This window comes from Vombatus ursinus, unplaced genomic scaffold, assembly GCF_900497805.2.
Source record: "Vombatus ursinus unplaced genomic scaffold, bare-nosed wombat genome assembly UNPS02014791.1, whole genome shotgun sequence".
NCBI classification, from domain to species: Eukaryota; Metazoa; Chordata; class Mammalia; order Diprotodontia; family Vombatidae; genus Vombatus; species Vombatus ursinus.
The window spans coordinates 50,752,236-50,777,085 of NW_020954569.1; the positions used below are offsets into that span (position 1 = coordinate 50,752,236).

Here is a 24,850-nt window from a genome sequence, read left to right on the forward strand (position 1 = left end):
GTGTGTGTGTGTGTGTGTGTGTGTGTGTGTGTGTGTGTGTGTGTATGTGTATTGGTGGCACAGTGGATAAGAGGCCTGGCCTGGAGTCAGGAAGATTCACCTTTCTGGGTTCAAATCCAGCCTCAGATATTTACTAGCTATGTGACCCTGGTCAAGTCACTTAACCCTGTTTGCCTCAGTTTCCTCATCTATGAAATGAATTGGGGAAGGAAATGGCAAATGAATCCAATATCTTGCCAAGAAAATCCCAAATGTGATCACAAACTAGATCAACTAGACAGATAAATGTTGTTATTTTTGTCTTAGGATGGTTTTTTTTGGCCTAGTTAAAAATCATTATTCTTTAATTAAAAGTTAAAATTTCAGTTTGTGGACCTAGAGCATGAATTTCGACAAAGTTTTTTTGTCAATTGTAGAGTAGATGGGTCCTCAGCAACTCTTCTTGTTTACTTAGCCTTTGTATTAGAGCAAGATAGGCACCCTTTTCTAAGCTCATCAGGGTGGATCATGGTAAACCAATTCTCTTTTTTGCCAAAACTTCTGTTTCTAAAGTGGGAACTTGCAGTGAGGGAATGGCGAGTGGATATCTCCTGTCAAATTTGTCAAAGTCTCCTAAACATACCCTATGTTTTCCTGCTTAAATGACATTGCTCATACTGTTCCCAATGCCCAAGATGCCCTTCTCTTTCACTGTCAAATCTCTACTCTATCCTTTAAAGTCCAATTCAAATGCCACCTCCTCCATGATGCCTTTCTGAATCCCTTATCCACCTGTTAACAATGCCTTTCCTACACTTGCTTCCCCACAGTATTTGTGTTTTCCTTTTTTACTCACCCTGTGTTATTTGTATTACTCTTGCCCATCATATCCCTCTTACCTAAATAACTGTCTCCTCTGGCTTCTAGCACAGTGCTCTGCAGACCAGCTGTGCTTTATAAATGTTTGTCGAATTAAATTAAAAAGTATGAGCAGCATTGGAGTAGTACCTTTTTTGCTATTTTAAACTTGTTTTTGTGGCAAGAGGTCAAGGCATGGTCAGTTCTGCCTCATATTCAGGTTACAACAATATTTTATGGCTTAAAGTCTTTTACAACTCCCACTCTTAGGTTGTGGGGCTACGGGAAGATCTTCAGTGGGGTTTGAACTGGTGCTTTATTTTGATTTCTGCCACCATATCTTTGGTAAAAGTTGGAAGAAAAGAAGAGCCAAAAGAATAAGGGAAAAGAACAATAACTTTAAAACAAAATAAAAGAAACCTGTTGTCTTTATCTTTTCCTCCTCTTTGGGTTACTTATTTCTCCTAGTAACTAAGAACTGACCCAAGTAGCTTCAGAGGTCATGGTGTGGCTTATGTTGTTCCAGATTGTTGCATTAGCTTTAAATACTCAATTCCTTCCCACCCCAAATTTGTTTTTCAAAGTTTTTCTTCTTTCATGGCCTCCGTACCTTTAGTCTTCCTTTCCTCTACATAATAATAGCTCACATTTCTATAATTTTAAGGTTTCCCTCCCTCCCTCCCTTCCTTCCTCTCTCCCTCCCCTGTGAATCACATCACCATTGCTATGACTCCCCAGATCAGATCTCCTTTCTCTGTCATTGCTTAAAACAGTGCCTGGCACTTAGTGCCTAATAAATGCTTTTTTATACATTCATTATAAAGGAGGAATGTGTAGATCCTTCTTTATTCTTTCCTTTATTTGTGCATTTTCCTGAAGGCATTTTAGTTTTTGAGCTTTCAGGAGCAGCTCTATATAAATAGTCTTTCCTCATCAGCTCTATCAGTTAATTAATGAAATGTTTAGGCTTATGTGCATTTATTTAATAATAAATTGCATTTAAATATTATATCTAATTTCCTATTTACAGGAATAGGGGCTAGACCTGTGATTTTGTTGTTACAAAGAACTTCACTTGCCCAGTTGTCTTCACTAGCTGCCATGTGACTTGAGTCATTATCCTCCTCCCCTCTTTCTTGTCTGGACCCATAATCCAATCAACTTTGTCATTGATCTTAGAAAAAGCATGTCAATCTACTCACTTCTCATTTTACTTGCCATCTTTACTTTTCCAAACCAAAATATCTCTCCCTGGTCCACAGTCTTGTATATTTTTGACTCCATCACATATAAGTTCCTTGTGTACAGGGTCTACATTTGCTTGTGGATTTGTTTTCTTAGCACTTGGCACATTGCTTGGCACATACAGCTTAATAAATGCATTCTCATTTATACATGTATAAAGAAATTCTCTCTACCAGTGCAGATTGCGACCTTTTGTGTAATTTTTCTTCTTGGAGAATTGTTTAGGACCCTGAGAAGTCAAGTGCCTTGTTTGGGGTCCCCCCCCTGCAATCTGTAGATCTCAACGATTGGATTTGAAGCCAGGTCTTTGTAGCTCTAAATCTGGGTTGCTATCCAAAAGGCCCTGGACACTTCCCCATGGACACTTCCAAGAAAAGCTTCCTTTACTTCCCAGAATGAGTTTGCAGTGATTGCTGTATTGCTCACTTGAGTTAGATACTAGTGTGCTTTGGTTTGGGTGTGCCAAACTTGCACTTGGGTTTGACTTAACTGTGTCTATTGCATCGTTTTCTTTCATTGGATCACAATAAAGAAAGATCTGTTTGCTTTTTCAGTGTACCCCTAAAATCAATGATGCAGGCATTTCACTCACATTTTTAAAAACATGAATCATGCTGTCCAGATGAAGAGTTGAAATCTTATTATGCCACGAGGGTGGGGGGAGTGGAAGGGGGAATTTGGAAATCTGGTGAATTAAGAAGGACATAAAAAAAATTGATAAAGATAGGATTGTCTGTTTTTATATTCTGCCATATAACATGGGTTTAAATGAATTTACCTATAATTTGTCTTCAAATACTGACATTTAACTCTTAGGCTGTATAATTGAACTGGCTTTTTCGAGAGTAAAATTCATACCCTGTGTCCAGGCTAATATGTTCACCTTCTATAAACATTACTGCCTATGGTTACAGCTGGAATAAAAAATTCCTTTTATATACATCATAGCTGGCAGAGGCTCCTGAGACCACCACAAATCATTCCAGTCTTTTGGAGCTTGCTGACAAAATGCACAAAAATGTAAAACCAGGCTGGTCTAAGATGGATTGACTCTGAAAACCTATTAGCTTATTTAGACCATTGTTTATACCGTTATTTTTTGTAAGATGCTGAGTAAAGTATTCCACAAGCTCTCCTTATTAATTTAGTCTCCAAGCTTAGTAACCTGACCCCTTACCAAAAGTGGCTTCTCTTCTACGAGCCATTTCTGGCTTTTTTTTTAAGGTTGATAATGGGAATAATGAAGCAGTCAGTTATTTATGCAGTCATGATTGGCAAAAGTGATTAGAACACGAACCTGCCCAAAAGCAGTGATTAGGTCATGAAAATGTTAAGGAATACTGAAACCAGGCACTATATTTGACATTTAAGAAATATTATTCCAACCCTTAATCATGACAACTTGTTTTTAAGGTATTTATACAGAATAATACCTTTGGACAATGAATCTTGTACTAGCAGTGTGCATAATTAAATATAAGGGGGAGATTCAGAAATGATGTGCTGTAAGACAAGGGACTAGGGAAGAAATTACTACAATGACAGGTGAAGAACAGATTTCTTTCCTGGTCACAAACGTCTCCTCCCACAGATATGACCGTGGTGACTGGGTATTCTTGCAGCTCTATTTATTAAAGATCTTCCAAGTTTGGAGGGGCCAGAGAGTTGTGCATGGGGGCAGTGGTTTTTTTTTGTTTGTTTGTTTGTTTTTTTGGTAACTGAATACAAAGACCTGAGTGGTTACCTAGACAAGCAACTCTGTGCCCCGCAGTTTAAAAATGAAGTGTTGACTTGACTGGCTTTTATAATTAAATCATAAGCCCCCCCTTTTTTTGTTCATGTTTTCTCATAGTAAAATTTTAAACTCCTTAAGAATAGGGACTGTTTTATTTTAGTATTTTCTTTAAATCTCCAATGCATAGCCTAGTTCCTGGCATTATCATATCAAGATGATTAATAAATATTTGTTGAAATGAAGTTTTTATAGTTTTTTACTTAGGAAGTAATTATAACTATCTTTACTCTTTCATTAATTCTACTTGCCTTTGTTTTTGTGTATTTGATAATTAGGGGAGGAAAGGTCTCTTTGAATGGGATGTCATTGCTTAATTCATTGTCAATATTTTTTTTTTCTTTAATTGTTTGGATATGCTGATTTTTGACCTTAAGCTTTTTCACCCACATAGCTGTCCATCTGAATTCTGTTGGTAGGGGCTGTCTTCTAGAAAAGACAGAAAAATCTAAAGGTGAGATTGGAAAGTTTCTCTTTTTTTCCTTAACTTGCTATCTCACCCCTGCAGCAACAGTATAGAGAGTGCCAGGAACTTCTGAGTCTTTATCAGAAATACCTTTCTGAACAGCAGCAGAAGCTCTCTCTGTCCCTCTCAGAACTCCACACTGGTAAAGTGAAGGAGCATCATCAGGTAAGCAAGAACCTTTCACCTTATGTTGTCTAGCCTTTGATGGTGAGACCAGCAAGGTGCTGAAAGAGAATGAACACATTCACTTTCCATTGTAGAAGTGCTATCCTCAGTCAATTTAGTTAGTTATTTTACCTTCCATTTTCCCCTTCTTCCCTCTCTCTCCCATCTCTTTCTCCCCTCTCTCTTTTCTTTCTCCCCTCTCCTCTCTGCTTTCTCCTCTTTCTCCCCCTTTATTCCCCTCTCTGTTCTGCTCTCTCCCCTCTCTCCCTTCTCTCCTCCCCTCTCCTTCTCCCCAGTGTCCAGAGGTCAGCATAATCACTTAATGCATGCTCCTGATCATTGCAGGAAACTCCTGCTTGAGATTTGATCACAGCAGGAACTGGGAAAAAAACAAAACAAAGAAAGAAAGAATTGCTTTGTTCCTTAATGAGAAAGATCAGTGTTCTTATGAAAAACAATTATATACTATTCTAAGTCTTCTTACCTAAGTCATCTTTATATTTCAAAATTATTTGAAATGAGATGGCACAAGTTGTGTAAGGGTTTTGAATTTAGACTTTAAAGTTTCTAGCTATTTTTAAAGATAAATATATATTTATACACACAAATATTGCAGTGTCTATGAGGTATACACATTTCATAACTATATAGTATTTTAAAATGTCCTCTCTTCATGGTTATATTTTGCAAAGCAAACACATATAGCTCTTACCTTTTAGGAATCAATAATCTAGTCCTAGACCTGTGATTTTGCTTGAATGAAAATCCTGGTTGGGAAACTGCCTCCATTGATGCTATATTGGTAACGTCTGTAACTTAGAGTTCTTATGCAATTATAAATCTGAGAGAGTTACCTGGGCCAAAGTGATTTGCCCATACACTCTTAGTGGTTGAAGACAAAGCTTGAACCCAGGTCTTCCTGACTACAAGCTCCTATACCCTAGGACACACTGTCTCTCTAAAATCTTTATAATGAACATGAAATATAAAAATGTACTAAAATAGAAACTGTTGGGTTTTTTAAATTGTATTGTGAGTTGATGTCGATTAATATTTTAAAGTATACATATACTAGAGTTAAGTTTTTAAAATTGATGATGTGCTATAATAGGGATAGTGTACTATTTTTCTCTTCTTTGAATGGATATCATGTTTTAAAGGTCAGACTTTAGAACATAGCTACTTTACTAGTATAGCCCACTTCTTTAAAATACTGTATTTCAAATGGGAAATGTGCTTCCCAAAATTTTAAAAGGAGGTAATACATTGTTAGGAGTATGAAAGTTGAATTTAAATTCCTTTATGAAATTTACTTTCTACCTTGGTGCATGAAAACCTGTGTCACCATAAAAGGGAGGGAGACAGGTCTCAAACGCATTTGTGTTGTCTCTGGAAATCCTTTGTACTTGTCAGTCACATTGAAAAGGGTGTTATTTAGGTAAGTTATTTCTAGTCAGATTCCTCAGGAGTGCTGAAAGAAGATCTGGATGGGAGTCCTATTCTTGACTTTTTCCTCAGTATTTACCTTAGACTACATAACCACAGATCTGTTGTGGTATGAAGTGGAGCTTTAGGGCCTATTTCTGATATGATCTTTTCCTGTAACATGTAGAATGTGATGGCAATAAATAGTCACTAGGGGGCTCCAAAGACATCTACATAAGGAGGTCTAACCCTTTTTTTCCCGTCTGATTGGAGAGCAGGATGTTACTCTTGTGTTACAGTGGTAAGCTAGTAATTTCTTGGTAAGTTTGACTAGGGACTGATTTATAGTTGATAATAGTGCCTCAGAATGGGCTCTTAATTTTTCCCTACCTCTTCTTGTCCCTACTTCCACATAATCTACAAATGGGGAAGGGGAAGAGAGAGGGGTGAGAAAGGAGAACAAATAATCAGCCACTACCCTAGTAGTGTGACAGTGTTGGCTTTTTGTGCAGCAGTAACAACCAAAGGTACATGTTTGGAAAAGACATATTTCAAAAAGGGGAATGCTTTTGAGTCTAAGTAACTGTGATTTTAGTGGTGAAGGTATTCCTTGCCACTGTGGCAATATTGCATCCTCTCTAGTTGTTAGTAGATAGTTTTTGTGAGTGTCTGTTGGTGGAAAATGCATTATCCTCTCGCTAGTATGGTGTCTGGTTTCCTGAACTCAAGCATTGTGTTCCTTATACAACAGTTAGATGCTAAGCCTGTACTTGCATCCTTGCCAACTTGGTAGGAACTGCCAGAGCATGTGCTCCCCTGGCCTAGCCTTCATGTGCCCAGAGAGACCTCTGAAGAATTGACATAGCACATTAGTGGAGTCTTACAGTCTCTGAGTTGTCACTTTGAGTGTTTAAAACAGAAGTCCTGTTCTTAGAAAGGGTTTAGTGTATTCCAATGCAGTCCTAGCTGCTGTGGAAATGGAGTTGAAAATTAAAGAGTGCCTTGTCATTCAGAGACAACTGACCTACTTGCCTTCTAGAAGCAGAGACAACTATTTTCTTTAGGGGCTAAGTCAAAGAATCTGCAGATCAATTCCATCTTAGAGCACAGCTGTATCATCAGTATTTCCACTTTTGTTGAAAAGCCTCTGTGAACTTCTATGAGGAGGGCTTCTTTTCCTTCTACATGGAAAAGGGTGAATTGGACATGTGCTCATTGCTGAGGTCATTCTGAAGATTCTGAGTCTGAGCTTCTTTTCCAAGAAAGCTATTTTTGGGGAAAGCATCAAGAATGATAAAGATCTGGCTTTTGCTGGCCTTTGTTTCCAAAAGGTGACAGCTACACCCTATCTTTTGTCTCCAAATGAAAAACACAGACTTTGAACTGATTGGACCAGAGGCTTTAGTTGGGGGCAAGCAGGGGCAGAGTTCTGAGCTGTTGGTTCTCCCAGTGAATAGCAATGGATCAGATCAATGTAAAATTTCATTGATTTCCTAAGCAAGGCATTTGCCTTTAAAAACAACAACAACAACAACAAATCCAAAACTGATATCCAGGTTTTGAGATGGAGGTGGTAGCTGTTTATTGTTCATGAAGCATTCATTTGACTTTGAAAGTCTTGTTCATTTTTTCTCCATAAAGTTGGTTGCTATCTGGCTCAGATTAGGTTGTATAGGTTGTTTCATATTCACGTTTCACCCACAATTCATCAACAGTGTTCTGACTTAAGATTTTGCCTCTCTTTAGGGTATGTATCATATCTGTTTCTATTTCTTTCATTTCCAACAAAAGGAAACCTTCCTGGGGGAATTTTTTATCTCTGATTTTCTTTAAACCTTGAATCATTTTTCATTTTATTTCTGGATCTCTACCTGTAATCACCAACTTCTCCCTGTACCCCTCCCCCCCATCCCCAAACACACACTTTGGTAAATAAGTCTTGGATTTACTCTAGCATTTCTTTACTTTGGCAGGGTTTTGTACTTTAGTTTCTGGAGAAGTCCTTTTCAGCTGTAAAAGTCCATGTTTTCTTATCCAAACTAGCAAAGTTTTAGAAATCTGGCCCCCACTCATAAAACGTTTAACATACAATGCATAGCTCTTTAATTTCACCTCATAACAATCTTGTGAAGTATGTTCTACACATACTATTATGTTCATTTTATAGATGAAAAACTGAGGTTCAGAAAAGTTAAGTGACTTGCTTATGGCCACATAGCTAGAAAGTGTCCAAAGTATCATTTGAGCCTAGGTCTTCCAGTCTCTTAATCTCTGTCTTCATTACCTGTCATTCTGTCTTTGTTGACTAGATGAATGAATTGGTTCACACTAATGTTTTTGGTGTCTTGAATGTCTTTCCCGTGTAATTCAGGAAATTTAAAACTGTCTTATTGTCTCATTGGCCACCTTCCTTTTGAAAAGTTTATGGCATGCTTTTAGCACTTTATACATTGAGGAAAGCCAGGGCAGTAGTCTGGGGGGCAGTTTTCCTTTACTGTAAAAGTATTGACATGCATGTTAGGTTTAGGCCTTACTATTCTTTTCTGTCTCTAACTATAATCCATACTTCAGGTTGTTATAAATTCTATAGTATCACCTTTTGGCAACTTCTTTTCTTGCTGATGTTGGAAGGTAGACTAAAAGAATCTCGAGAGTGCTATTGCCATTTTCTCTGGATCCCTTTGGCCTCTGTGAGGAAATGGAGGTTGTGGACTGTGGTAGTGGGTATTATTGCTTCATCAGCACTCTCCAGATCTGAAGGTGGTCTTTGGTGTGATGGCAGTCTTTCAGTTCATGGAGCTCTTCCATTTTCTTATCTGATCATCTGTTACATGTTTTTCCTAAAATTTTGGACAAAAGTTGTTTGTGCTGTGTTGTTGTTTTTTTTCTTTGCCAGGAATTACATCTTAATTCCTGGGTCATTTTAATCCTCTCAGTATCAGAGGCATTATTTTTTACTCTTATGTGGTACTTATAACCATGTGGAATATTGAGTCTCAGGGCCACCTCCTATTCCCTTACTGTTTCCATGGATACTTTCAGCTGGTATACTCTTTCAAGCAGCCTACAGAGATATGGCTATGAAGCTTCTTGTTCCTGTTTTGATTTTGAAGGCTTTTAAAACTGAACTGGCTGACTGGTGTACATAGAAAGATTTTGTTAGATCAATGCCCCTGCCCCACAAAACTACACTGAGGACCAGTAAAAAATACAAACTCTTTACCATTGGCTGTGCTGCCATCTGCAGCTTCACTGTAGAACCTCTCATTAACTCAGTGTCTGAGAACCTTTAGCTGTGAAGAAAGAGGGAGCTGGTAGTAGAGGCCTGAAATGGAGAAATTAGTAGTCATTTAAAAAATGTTTTTAAGACCTTTGGTAATGTAAGTTTTGTAACCAATAAAAATTAGCTACAAAAAGCTGCTGGTTCATGGATTGATGATTAAGAAATACTAAAATATGGGATTCCTAAGTATCTTCTAATTGTAAGGTTCTCTTAAGTCTACGGATGCCAATTTGTGCTTAATAAATCAAAGATTATCTTTGACAATACAGAACTAAAAAAACCACTTAATTCTACAGTCTTAGTAGTTACCCAATGGTTGACACAACTGACACATCATATTAGCTTCCAAAATCATCCATTTTTAACAATACACTTGCTTCCACCATTGAATCTTTTACTCTCTTTATGTTTTGACATTCTTTTACTGCTAGTCATTAATTCTAGGTCACCTTCAATATCCTCATCCTTCTAGTCTTTGACAATCACAGGTGGGGAGGGAGAGTTTCTCTCTTAGTCATTGTTAGCAAGATTCTTGCCAGTCTTTCTTAATGGACTGATCCTTCACTTGGAAGATGGTCATTTACCCGAGAGTAGGTGTGGCTTCATAAAGGTCCAAGGAATGGTCCATATTGTGTTTGCAGCAGATAACTCCAGGAAAAATGCCAGGAGCAGAACAGAGGTCTGTACACAACGTTCGCTGATCTTCTCAGGGCCTTTGATATTGTCAGTCATGAAGGCTTGTGAAAAGTTATGGCAAAATTTGGTTGCCCAGAGAAGTTCATTAGTATGCCAATACCATGATGGCATGCTTACATGGCTTCTGGATACTGGATGATGCTCTTTGCAGACACCAGTGGAATGAAGCAAGGTTATGGGCTTGTTCCCATGTTTTTGAGCATGAAGTTTTCATCAGTGTTGTCAGATGCTTCTAGTGAGGACAAAAACAGCATTTAGCTATTGCACTGACAGTAAATTATTTAACTTGAAAAATCTACAAGCCAAGACTAAAGTGGAGGGAGAGTTGCTGCATAAAATTTTTGTTTGTAGGTAATTGTGCATTCAGTGCAGCCTCTGAGGCTGAGATGTAATAAAATATGGATCGATTCTCTGCTGCTTGTGCTAATATTCGCCTCACAATTAACACCAAAAAAAACCCCATCAGCCAGCACCACACTATCCATATGTGGAACCATTGGTTGCTGCAAATGGAGAAATATTGAATGCTGTGAATAAATTCACTTAACCTTGTCAGTATACTTTCCAGGGATGTACACATAGATGGTGAGGTTAATGCACTCATTGCAAGAGCTAGCTCAGTGTTTGAGAGGCTCCGAAGGAAAATGTGGAAGAAAAGAAGAGTTACACTGCTTACCTAACTGAAGGTCTAGAGAGCCATTGTGCTGACTTCATGTTGTATGCCTGTGAAACCTGGACAGTATACCAGTGCCATGCCAGGAAACGGAATCACTTCCATTTGAATTGTCTTAGGAAGATTCTGAAGGTCTCATGGAAAGATAAGATTCTGAGGTCCTTTCTTGATAAGGTTCTTTCTTGAGGTAAAACTGCCAAGCATTCAGACTCTACTGCAGAGAACGCAAACTGTGATGGGCTGACCACATTGTTCAAATACCAAACACGTGTTTGCCTGAAAGACTATTTTGCTTAAAACTCACACAAGGCAAATGTTCGCGTGGAGGTCAGAAGAATCAATAAATGGACACTCTCAAGGTCTCTCTGAAGAACTGTGGAATCAAATGTGAAACATGGGAGATACTGGCAAATGACTGCCCAGCATGGTATACCCACATCAAAGAAAGCACTGTGCTCTGTGGGTGAAGCAGAATTGCAGTGCCTCAAAAGAAATGTGAGATGTGCAAATGTAGAGACATCTTCACTCCAAATGTTCATTTGTGAACTGTTTACAGACCTGTGGTAGAGCCTTTTGAGCTTATATTTGTTTGATCAACCACAGTCAGGCACATTTATCTTGACTCCAATATAATGATGTCACTAGTTTTAAGATTCTCGTAAATCCATAGATGCCAATTTGTACTTAATAAATCAAAAATTATCACTTAATTTTGCAGTCTTAGTGGTTACCTAATGGTTGACTCTACTGACAAATCGTATTAGCTAGTCTTTACCTCCAAAATCATCCATTTCAATGATACACTTGCTTCCACCCTTGAATCTCTCCCTTTATGTTTTGCTATCTTTTAACTACTTACTAATCATCAATTCTGGGTAACGTTAACCATCCTCATCCTTCTAGTCTTTTCTAAGGTCACTGAGTATTTCTTTAGAAAGTCACACAAGAAATTGATGTTCTCACTTCAACTGGGCCCTCACTGCTTTAGCACAGTTGTTTTATTCACCTTTTATTGGCTCTCTTTAGCTTAACTCAAAGTGACTGTCCTAAATCTTTTCCATTTTGCTTAAGGATCTCTGCTTCTAGTCTCCCCATTCACAACAACTGACTTCACTTTTGACTTTAATGACAATATCATGTTCATCTAATGTGAATTCCTTTTGTTCTCTACATGGCAAAATATTTTTATGTTTACCCTTCTTCTATTTATGGATTTGTAAATTGTTAGAGCTGGAAATTATCTGATCCAGCTCCTTAATTTTTCAAATAAGGAAGCTGTGAGCCTCAGAGAAGTTGTTTAAGATCACATAGCCAATTGGGGCCTAACTAGGACTGGACCCAGGTTTCCTGATCACTTGGCTAGAATTTTAGCCACCACCTCATGCTTTCTTATTATTTCAGAGAAATAAAATATTTAACATTTAACAATTTAACCAAATAATTTGATAAAAATTTATTCATTGCTTGCTATGTGCATTTGGTCCTGTGCCTGGGCACTGGGGATATAAAAATAAAATAATATATAGGTCCTGCCATAAAGGAGTTTATAGTCTAATTGGAAACAGGACTGGGTTGGGGGGTCAAGAAGTGGGTACATTAATTCAAATAACTATGGTACAAAGTTGCATGTGTTAAGTGCAAAAGGAGAGATGAAGACAGTGTTTTGTCAGAAATCTGAAGTCATTTGGTCAGAAAGCATTTATTAAATGCTTATAGCTCGGAACTGTGGTGAAAGAGAAAACTTTCAGTTAGGGAATCAGAAAAGAGTTCTTGAAAGAGGTAGCTCTTGACTTGGGTCTTGAGGGAACCCCTTACCAGTGATTCAGATTAACTTTTAAATCCTCATCTTTATGAGTGACTTGATAAAGTAAGCCAGAAATATTTTTTTTTCCCTCAGAACTCTCATTGCACTTTGTTTTTATCTCTTATATACTTAGGCCTTTCTTTGTATTCTCATGTAGTAGAGTTCTTAATAAATGCTTGGTGACTGATACTTAGCATAGTGTAATGTGCATTATTATGACTAATTGTGTACCTACCTAACCAGTGAACTCTTTTTTTTTACTTTATAAAAAGTATTTATTTCCAGTTTAAAAAAAAATCCTTCAAAGAGTAAAAACATTAAAGAATAATCAATAGAAAACAAATAATTTCTGTATCAGCCTTCCAACATAAAAGAGAAGAACCCTTTATTAGAACTCATAATGGTCCACCCATCTACTTTGGAGAGGAAATAGTTTTTATTAACCAAGGACATCTTCTTGTTAAAAAAAATTAAAACCATAGTAAAATTTCCCAACCAAAAAATAACAAAAACAAACATACTCTACCACTGTGCAAGTCCACTCCATAGAATTCTAGTGTTCGGGTAATGTTAATAAAGCAGTATTCTGCTTCAGGTTGCTTGGGGCCACTGTGCTGTTCATACAGTGACTCTACTCTGGTTACAAAGTCTTTATTCTGATCTGGTATAAACTGGCTATCGGAAAGATATCCTGAAAGATGCAGTGAAGAGTTATGGTCTCCAAAGTGAGATTGTACTGCATATGATGCAAGAGCTACTGCAGAATTAAGAGGGCATGTTAACCTTCCTTCACAAATAACCATCTTCACTTGCAAGAAGTATAAGTGCCTTATTTGTTCCTGCTGCAAAGCGTTGGGATCACGTATAAAAAAATCTTACTCGAAAATTCAGGGTACAGGGGAAAGGTCCTTTTTGAATTGTTTTCTGATTGATTTACTGGATTCAAGCCATCTAGGAGAATCCACTGAATCTTCACCATGTTGCAAACCAAAATATTCTTTTTTCTGTTATACCCAAGTGATTAAAAGCCATATCCAATAGAACTTGACCAGTATCTTGTTTATTAACTTTGAAGGTCTGTACCATCTAAGAAGTGGAGATTACAGATGATTTCTGATTGCGTCTTCTCTTTTGGTAGTTCTGAGACTCGTATATTATTTATTCTCCCACCCAAACCACATAGCCGGGACTTCATAACTATTATTGAATAGCTTCTATGCAAAACATCTTAGAGTCTGAAATGTGCCCTGGAACATTTCCTTGGGTAGCATGTCTTATTTACTGCAAAAAATTCACATATATGTAATCCTCTTACACTGTCTCCCAGTCCTGTCCGTCTGGCTCACGAGGCAAAGCACCCAGCATCCCACCCCAGTGAACTCTTAATGAAGAAATCTAATGCCGTTTTCTCATTTCTCATCTTTCTTGACCTATCTTCTGCCTTTGAGACATTGTTGATTACTTTTTCCTCCTGGATATTATGTCTGGATTTTCATGACCCTCTTATCTCTTGGTTATCCTCCAACTGTTTGACCATTACTTCTTGGTCTCCTTTGCTAATAATCATCTACAGTAACTGTGGGTATATTCTAGAACACTGTCCTGGGTCCTTTTCTCTTTTCCTATATACTTTCTCACTTGTTGGTTAGCTTTCGTATATATGTATATACATACATACATACATACATACATACACACACACACACACACACACACGTCTTAGCCTTAGTCCTAAGGTGTAGTGCCATGTGGCTAAATGCTTATTGGAATTTCAAACTGGATAATCCCATAGGTATCTCAAATTAAGAATATACAAAACTGAACTTATTTCTCCCTCCACCCTCAATCACCCCTTTTCTGAACTTTCTTACTACATTTTAGAGCATCATAATCTTTACGGTCACCCTTCACAACCTCAGTGTCATCCTCGACTTTTCATTTAACAGACAAATTCCGTTATTTCTATCTCTATAATATGTCTTGTACATAACCCCTTCTTTCCATTCACACAGGCATCAAGATAGTTTAGTTCCTCATTGCTTCTCATCTGGACTATTGAAGAGTATCTTAATTGGTATGGCTAGTACAGTTCTCTCTCCACTCCAATCTAATTTCCCCACAGTCAACAGTCATTTTCCTAAAGCACATCTGACCGTATTACTCCCCTACTTGATAAAATCCAGTGACTCCTTATCACTTTTAAATCACATATAAATTCCTCTCTTTGGTCTTTAAAGCTCTTCACAACCTGGCACTTTCCTATATTTCCCATGTCCCTACATATTCTTCCCCACTTCGCACTCTGTGGAGGAGGGGGAGGAAGGGAAGTAACAAGTATTTATTAGGCACTTATGTGCCAAATGCTTTACAAATGTTATCTTCTTTGATCTTCACAATAATTCTGTGAGGCAGATGCTATTACTGTCATTTTACAGCTGAGGAAACTGAGACAGACAGTGGTTAAGTGACTTGCTCAGGTAACACACATAGGAATCATCTGAGGCTAAATTTGAACTTTGGTCTTTTTTTTTTTTAAGGCAGTTGGGATTAAGTGACTTGCCCAGGGTCACACAGCTAGTGTCAAGTGTTTGGTCTGAGGCCGGATTTGAACTCAGGTCCTCCTGACTTCAGAGCCGGTGCTCTACCTACTGCGCCACCTAGCTGCCCCGGGTCTTCTTTCTTTGCCCAGTATTCTATCCATTGTGCTGCCTAACTCCCTCTATAGCCTAGTCATACTGTCATGCTTATTGTTCCTCACACAAGATGCTCCATCCTTCTTTTGCACTGGCAGTTCTCTCCCTTCTCACCTCCACAGAATCCCAGGTTTCCTTCAAGAATCAGCTCAAGTACTGATTATTACTGGAGATCTTTCCTGTCTTCACCAGATACTAGTGTTTCCCCTCTAAGTTTACATTGTATCTATTTTGCATATATCTCATATATGCCTATGTGTATATATATATATATACATACATATACATACATATTTTCTTCTCCATTACAATAGAAGGCACAGGCTGTTTGATGATTGCCTTTGAATCTCCAGCATTTAGCATGCTGTTTGGCACTTAATAAATAGTTGTTGGTTGATTGACTTATCTCTCCTGCTAGAATTTAGGGCATGGATCATTTCTTATTCATTTTACTACTCCTTCAGTATCAACCATAGTGATTTGTATATGTAATCACTTAATAATGTTTGCCAAATTTAATGAGGTTATTATGGTCTTTCAGGATCTGAAAGTATACCTTTAATGTATCATCAAACTATATCACAGGAAGGGCTAGTATGGAAGTGTCAGAGAGGCTTTACAGCTGCAAGGCATATCACATCCACCTTGTTAGATAATTTCACCAGTACAGTCCATAAGCCTATGGAATAGAAAATGCCAGCATGATATCAATAGCAATAGGGGTACTGGGATGTAATTTTTCTTTTAGTACTACAGTGATGAGTACTTTCTCAGAGGTTTACTGGATAGGGCCAGTCAAAAGAGAGGCTCATAGGAATGGAGAGATCTAATGGTACAACTCCCTCATTTTATAGATGAGTAAACTGAGGCCCAGTGAAGTTAAATGACTTGTTTAAGGTCACACAGGAACTAAGCATCGGAAGTGCTAGTTGAACCTAGGTCCTCTGACTCTAAAGCCACTACATACTGACAGCAGATTTCCCAAGCAATGTATGGAAGTATCTGTCAGAGAAGGAAGAAAAAAGAGGTCAGACACTGCTAAGAGATATACTTGTTCTCTTATATGTGATTCTCTGTGTGTGAATTCTTGTCCTGCTGTGTTTTTTTGTGGGCACAGGCCCCAGGTTTAAGGGGGGGATGTCTTATTGCTACTGTTCTTATGATGCTATTTCAGCCTTTGCTTTGAGCTTAAAAGAAAGAAAAAAAGGCCCCCTCATAGTAGGAGATGACGTGTGTGACGATACTCTCTGAAGGAACCAGGGATTCTGAGAAGTGGGAAACCGAGGGGAAAAGGAAGTGCGTTCCAGATGTGAGAGACAGTATGAAAAAGCCGGGGGGTGGGAGATAGAACATCACGTATGAGAAATAACAAGTAGACCAGTTTGGCCAAATTGTTAGAGTGCTTTTAAGCATGAGAAGCAACCTCTCCTCTGAGTAGGAAAGATCATTTTAGTTCTTTTTGTAGTTGATGTTTCTTGGGTTCACCTCTTAGTCACTCTTGGATCCCTGCTTTGTGGAGCCACTTCAGGGACAGTAGGTGTTCTTGTTGGTAACATCATAGGCAGTTTCCGGAGCTACTTTATCTACTTTTCTAACTGATTGTAATATACTTGGCTATGAAAGATATAATATGACAATTGCAGTAGCCAAAGAATGAGAAGCAGAGGTACTACTGCTGACATGTGTGAAAGTGATAAAGGAAAGTATATCTGCTGCATGACAAAGATACTCTGAAGACAGTAAACACGTTGGCACCAAGATGCATCCTTTTCCAAAGTGATTTAATGTTGGATTTATACCTTCTTTGTAACAGATTCATATATAAGATTGTCCAAGGAACTAGCCTTCATTTCTGCCCCTTATCTCCAAAATAGCTTTACAATGAGACTATAATGGTCATGTTTGGATTATCTGCATGTGGGTCACCTGGCATGAATTTTTAATCCTGGGCTCATTTTGCCTTTATTCTACTGCCTAGTCAGTGTGAGCTCCAGGGAAGGTGAAGTAATTTTAATTTTTTAACCTCAGCCAAACAATTAGGAAAGTAAGTCTGCTGCAAAAAAGTCATCACATACAGCCCAAAGCCCAACAAATACAGGTTTGGCATGCTTGCTCTCTTCTCTTATCTAGTGTATGCTACTGCTTGCCTCATAAGTAACAAAAATCAGAATCAGACTGGCAATGTAACTATGATCAAGTTTGACTCAATAGTTCTTTTTTAAATAGGGAAACTTTTCTAAAAGAGTAAAATAAAATGGTTTCTTAGGAAGAAGAGAACATTTTCAATAAGGAAAGAGCCTCACAGACTTCACTGTAAGCCATGAGTGGTATGAACATTTCCACAGGGTTCACAGCATCAGGTTTGGTACAGCAGTTACACTGAAGATGTCAACTTACATGTTATGCAGGCTGGAAAAGGCAAGCTGTGTTAATTGTAGAAGACCACAGCTCAAAGTCTTGTGTTATATGAAAAGGGCACCAGCGACACTGCATGCTATCAAATACTGTTTTGCATTTAAAATAAAATACTGTGTTATTATTGACTTCAATGGCAAATAGTCATGTATAAGCCTATAATAAATGTAAGGTTGAAGACTATCTGTCAAAAACATCACAACACCCAGTGGCTGAATAAGCAAGTTTCACTGTACAACAATATGCACACCTATTCTATAACATCATTATTTATGTCATATAAATGTTACATGACTATTTCTAGGGGATTGAGTTTCTCCTTATTGGTTCAGCATCCTATAGGGACCTTTTAGTTTTTGTCCTGGACCTAATTACTGATCCATTTCATCCATGGAGGACACCTCAATGAAATATTGAACAAAAGACCTGAGTAAATATTACTCTTTTTACTGCACCTGTAGAACATGCATTAAAGTTTAAAGACTGACTCAGAAAAGTTAATAGTTAAATCATGTAGATAAGTTGTGAACAGTCTTAATGACACCTTTGTGATAATGGCTGTCTATATCAGAGTATTTCCCTTTAGATATGGAAATGTACATATAAGGGGATATCAAATAACCTAGCCGAAGATATAAAAGTCCTATTTCTGTGTTATATGATAAACTTAATCACAGGATGAGGCAAGTTCCCCTCTTTTCCTTCTTTTCTTCCCCTCAACCATTTATAATGCTGAAAGATCCCAAAACTTAGATTTGGGAATGGAGATAACAGATAATCTTATCTCTCTACCACTTAAAATGTTGTAAAGTTCAAAGCAAAGTTGAGAAGAGGGGAAAACTATTATTGATGTCAGAGCATTCCAGGAGAGCTGAGGTTTCCTAAATGGAGTGTAAGGAACTTCCAACTCTGAGCTAATGCTTTCTTTGTGAATATGCATCTCAGCTGTGGGGCATTATACTGATAGGACTGGCAGTGGGCTTGAAGCCAGAAATTGCCAAAAGATGGGCAGAACACATGCATGAAAATGCCCAGTAGATTATTTCAGAAACCATGTACTTGTAACTTTCCGTGAGACCAAAAGCCAGCTGACGAGACCCAAAGTTTCATTTTAATAAATTTGGCTTCAAATACATACATTTTGTGTGTGGGCTTTCATTTTTATGGTGTGGATATTGATTCACCAACAAAAGAAATCACCTATTTAGAGAGCATTTGCTGATAAATGGTGAGGAAAAAATCTAAGGCCTGATCATCTCTCTAATCCTGTAATCCCAAAATATATACATATCCTTTGCCAAATGTATAGATAAATGATTTTTGTGGTGATCAGTCCATACAGATGTATTACTACTACCGTACATTTTTGTAGCATTTTCTACTCTCAGAATGAATATCCTTAGTTTCTCTAAATAGTTGTCAATTTACAAATAGTATGGTCAGCCATATTGATGAATATGAACTTATTTCACTAAGCTTGTAGTAATAAAGTCTACATGCATCCAATATTAGGAGTGATTAGAGCATAAATGTTAATGCCTGGCATTAGACTTTAGATTTTTCATCCCTTCTTTAGTAGTCAAGATTAGTTAGTTGCCCTTGAATCTGTAATTGTTTTACATTGGTTTTTAGTGGCCTCTTTCAAGTGGATTTTTGATTCCCAAGACTGAGCTATTCCTTATAGGGTACTTTGTGCAAGAAAAGTATGTCTAGTATTTAAGCAAACTGTCTCAGCCAAGCATAAAACCATACAAAGAAAAGTCTTGATCTTGAACCAGTCATTTTTTTTTGTCATCAGCATCTTGATTCCGTGGGCAGCTCTAGGTGACACAATGAATAGAGTGCTAGCCCTAGAGTCAGGAAGACTCATCTTCCTGAGTTCAGCTGTAGCCTCAGACACTTACTTGCTGTGTGACCCTGGGCAAGTCACTTAACCCTGTTTGCCTCAGATCCTAATCTGTAAAATGAACTGGAGAAGGAAATGGCAAACCACTCTTGTGTCTTTGCCAAGAAAAGCCCAAAATGGGATTACAAAGAGTCAAACATGACTGAAAAGGCTGAATAACAACATCTGAATAACAACATCCTGATGGGCCTTGATATACAAAATGACATATTAATGACACTGGATTTCTTAAAAGCTGACATCAGCATGCTGACAATCAAAAAGAGTAAGAGTAGGGGAGAAAGGAAAAGGCTATTACTTCTTGTTCTATTATTATCAGTCCCTTCTCTCTGTCTCCACTATCATTTTAATCATATCACATCATTAAGAAGAGGGACAAGAGATTAAATGACAGAAATGTCAAGTGCCTTTTTACCCCCCTTGGAATCAGGGTCTGGCATTATCAGTGTATCTGGTATTATTGCTTGGGCCATTTGAAAGGTCATCTTCAGTCTAAGCCAGAACTGGGAAACCTGTGGCCTCACAACCACATATGAAATTCTGGTCCTTGGGTGCGGCCTTTTGACTGAGTCTAAGTTTTACAGAACAAATCCTTTTGTCAAGGGGATTTGTTCTGTGAAGTTTGGATTCAGTCAGAGGGCCACACTTGAGGACCTAGAGAGCCACATGTGGCTTTAAGGACACAGATTCCCCATCCCAGGTCTAAGCAATGCATATTCCCACAAAATTTAGTGTTTATTTAACAATGTTTTCCAATTTCTTGTCCAATTTTTTCCAAACTTCTCTTTCCTAAACTCTTTTTCCTTAACTAAATCACATTTCAAATTGTCTTTCATTCTTAGTATATTGACTTTTGTGGTCTTCATTAATCACTGACCACTAAATAATTTCTTTATCTGTTAAAAGATTTTTCTTTGTTAGAAAATCTTATAGGAGCTTCTTCTGGCTAGAATCCGTTTGAAACATGGTTGATTATATCTGATTACTTAATCTCATCTTACTTGTAATAATGTTATTCGTTTTGTATGTTGTGTTTTCCATATTTAAGGTATTACATTCAATTACAAACATTTATTAAAAACCTATTATATGGCCACATGAGTCTTAGAAGATTCCAAGATTCCAAGGCTCTCTGAGATTCTTAAGTCACAGGGAATGTCAGACCTGTATTGATAGGGAGAGTTCCATCATCCTGGTGTTGCCTATACCAATGGAATCACAGGTCCAGTGGCTAACCCCCATAGATTAGGTACTTGGGAAAATAAAAAATTTCGACAATACACATTCCTTGTAGTCTTGGAGTATATAACTACAGAGGGGAAAATTACATATGCAAATAAGTACCATAAAATATTATATATATATATATATATATATAATCCACAAAATGATAGGCTTAATAGACTTAAACGTTCAGCAGAAGCAAGGAATACTCTAAAAGAGGAGAGATATTTGAGTTGGGCTTTAAATTATGAGTAATTATGAGTAATCTTAATAGATGGAAGTGAAGGGCACTCAGGACATTAGAACCATTTGAGCAAAAGTATTGAGCTAGTAAAGAGTGGAGCCGTATAAGGGGACCAATTAAGCTAGAGACATTTGCAATTGAGGGATATGAGATAAAATCAGAAAGGGAGGTTAGCTAGCTCCCTGATTGTGGAGCTTGAACGACAAGCTAAGAACATTGAACTTTATTCTGTAAACAGTAGAAAATCATTGAAAGATTTTGAGCAGAGGAATTGCGTATATATGCATAAAGAAGATTAGTCTGCCCTTTTTTTCTGTAGCACTGAATTAACTCTTGAATATATCTCTTCTTTAGAACCTTCATAGTCTGACTTGCTAGGAAGTTGTGGACCCAACAAGAAGAAGCAGGATGAAATCTTATGACATTTTAAGCCCCAGTGATAGGAAAAAATAAGTAATTGTGGAACTGACAGCAGCAGTTATAATGATATCATTGCATCTGTGATTTAACTGTGACCCTGATTCTTATCCATGTCAAACTAATGTTGACACTTCTGTCATTCCTTTACATTTATTTTAGCCACATTTTGCTGTCCATCATGATTTCTCTGGAACTGATGTTGCGTATAAGCTTAACACATTGACCATTTGTTTTCCCTTTAAAAGAAACCAATACTCAAAGCTTAAAATAGGACATTTCCATTTGTGGCTGACAGTTATCAGGTGGAAAAACTATGGTTGCTTGCCTGTTGCTGGCACTTTTCTTTCATGGGCTGATGTCCTTGTCAGGATGCTGAAACCCCTTGCTGCCATTCTCCATGCTCCCTTGTCATATGCGTCTTTCTTTAGACTATTAGATTCAAGTCTGAATTTCTCCAGAGGTTTTTGAATTGTGTGAAGCAAGGCATTGCTTCCTTCTCTCTTGGTCTTACACAGCTGGTTTCAGTGGGAGAGTGAGGCCATTTGTGTTAGTACTCTAAAAGTGACTTGCCAGGAAATAGGATTGTGGGGGCTTTATAGATTCAGATTTCTCTCTTTCCAAATCTAAAGTGATTCCCCACCTCCACCCCACCAAGCTTCAGATTCGTCAGTTTAAACTAGGATTGGAAAATGACTTGCTGCTTATTTTACGTCTTTTATCTTCACCTGCCACACAGAATCTGTGGTCCAAGTTATAACTGGTTGCTTTGTTGATGTTCTGTGGGCCAGAACTGAACCCTGCTTGGCTTTTGCCCAGCTCTGCTGGCTCTGTAGCACTAATGGGATGTAAAATATGGTTTCATCAGTGCAGAATAAAGGTAGTTTTCAAGTATACAAAGTGTATACATTGATTCAATTGCTTTCTAGAGGTGAGAAACCTTTGCTGTTACTTGTGTTGAAAGAAGCTATTTTTACTGAATAGTCCATCCATCTGTGGCATGCCTGGGAATCTTGGGGTCTTAATAATTTGAATCTCTTTTCATGTATGGCACCAAACTTTGTACAAGTATACTCTGCCTAGACAGAAAATCACTCTGAAGAGCATTTTTCCCAGTCTTATTGATGCATTTTTGTTGCAGTATTTAGGAAACATGTAAATTTAGAAATATACCTCTCCTGATCTCAGTTTCTAGATGCTAATCTTTTTGATCAAAACAAACTGTAACCCCTGCAAAAACTGAACTTTAAAAAATATCGAAAGGCAGGCAACTAAATGACCTTAAATGTCAAAAAGAAAATCTATTCCAGCAAGGGATTAAACTTATGGACCTCTGTATCCTGAACTCCTTAAGTAAAATTTTTTTTCCCCATTTTTGATAATTCTGTTGGATACTTAAAATTAAGTTTGGGTTTCTGTTCTGTCTAAAAGTTTTCTGTTCTGTATAACATTATTAGGAAAGAAAGGGCAGAAGTTTGATGAAGTCACACATTATTTTATTATTACTGACTTGCCATTATAGTTAGTTACTTTCTAGCTCTAGCTCTCAATGCTGTTTACTCTTTTAAATCAACAGAGAGAAATTGTTTTCAAACATCTTAACTTCATTTCTGTAGTTTCTGCTAACTTTAACTGTAGTTCATCCCAGTATATATTTAATACTCTTTAAATATTCCAAGTCCAAAGTGATCCCCTCCCACTTCATTAATAATGTTCTTATCATCTAGTAGGGTTACAGAAACTCAATGGATTCCCTTAGTGGGATATTTCTTTACTGCATTTGGGTGAGGAAGGCATAATATGTACCAAGAAGAAGTGACATCATAGTTAATTCAGTGTACTTTTCCAGGCTTAAAAGATGGACATTGGAATTTACTCTGAAAACCTATAATGCGCTTCATTGTCCAAGAATTTGCAAACCTGATGATCTGAGAGTCATTACTTTCTGGGGCAAATCAGGCTGCTGTGCACTCTGTGAGCAGGACTGTATTCCCTTTTCATGCTGACAATGGAAGTACAAAGAAATTTGAGGCATTACACTGTTCTGCACGTTTCCCAAGTTAACGAACACCCTGAGCTATTGGCAAACATCCATAACTATGTGTCATAAACAAATTTCCTCAACAAGGCAAATTACACTTCCCTATTCAGCATTACATACACACTAAGTGGGGATGGGGGTGGGGTGAAGCCATTTAGGTGTTTGCTCCCTTGAATGAAGTGTAGAGCTTGTCATTTTAAAAAAGTGTCTCTTCTTTTTCTTCTAGGTAGGTATATATTTATAATATTTGACTATTTCCTTCATCTCTGTACATCCGTTTATAGAAAATCAATAGCATTTTAAGAAAAAAGTTTTTCTAACTGCTTGAGATTAACAGAAAGCATCTGCAAAATTTCTTTTCTGCAAAAAGCCTTTTTTGTCATATTATAACTCAAAAATGGTAAAATAGATTTTTATCAAACTTTCCAGAAAGATTTTTTTGTTAGCCTAGTCACGAAACCTGGAAAATTTCAATATAAAATGTAATTTTTTAAATGTGACAAAAAACATGGAACAAAGTAAGGAGCTACTTCCTCTAGCATGGTAGTATACAAAACTTCGCTAATATGTCAAGGAGGACACAAGTATTAGATATCATAGTGATACTAAGCAACATCTGTTTAGCACTTTGATGATTTCTTGATCTCATTGATGTGGGTACTTAGAATATATCCCAACTTCTGTATACTGTTGTTTTGTATTGGATTTTCACATATTTCCATAAATTCTCCCGTAGAAAATCCATCCAACATGCTGTAGGCATTCCATCTTATTTTAGTAATTTGATAGAAATGTGGTTTAATGACATGTTTATAAATACCAGGATTTTACCTGAGAGAAATTTCAGAGTGTTGAGAAGTATTAAGAACTTATTGGGTTTTTTTTTTCACTGAGGAAATAGACTTAAATTTAAGCAGGAAGAATTCAAGTTAAGTATTTGGATGAACTTGTACTTTTTAAGGCCTGTAAGATATGGATATGTCTGACCCCAATAGTGTTCCTTTCTCAAGATGAGTCAGGTTAACAATTATCTTTCTGGAATGCCTGGTTGTGCTAAGAAGCTAGGAAATAATAGGATTAGACGATGTTTCCAGTTGTGTTCTAGATCTAGACTTCTTTTAAAATTTAAAAAAGAAAAAAAAAACTGGAGAATAAAGGCAAATGTTTTTGGTTTTGGTTTTTTAAAGAAATTCCATCTAAACTACTAGCCTATAAGATATCAGATACCCATTATAGGAAATAATGATATTCAAGTCAAGGAAATCATTTTGCAATTAAACCAACTTGAAGTTTGATTCACTTAGTGTGTTGTCTATACCGTAGACAAAACTGAATATTTTTAAAGTGGTTTTGATTCATTTAAAAATAGTGTAGTTACAGTAGTGGCTATTTCTATGTCTGCAGTGTTTTGACAAGCAAAGTGGCTAATGTCAGTGTCCTTACATTGTGAAATCACATTTGTAGCTTTGTCAAGGAAAAAGAAAAGATCTTGTAAATCATAGTGAAATCAGGACTGATTGAGCC

At 37.3% G+C, this 24,850-nt stretch overlaps 1 protein-coding gene across 4 annotated transcripts in view; it reads left to right on the forward strand.

Annotated features, from left to right (window-relative positions):
- The window catches only part of KIAA1328 (KIAA1328 ortholog), a 468,197-nt gene that overhangs the window by 191,886 nt on the left and 251,461 nt on the right, over positions 1 to 24,850 (forward strand). For all 4 annotated transcript variants that reach the window (XM_027868902.1, XM_027868904.1, XM_027868903.1 and 1 more), the window contains exon 6: positions 4,375 to 4,505. In XM_027868902.1, the coding sequence (XP_027724703.1) occupies positions 4,375 to 4,505 (131 nt within the window). The remainder of the gene's footprint in view (positions 1 to 4,374; positions 4,506 to 24,850) is intronic.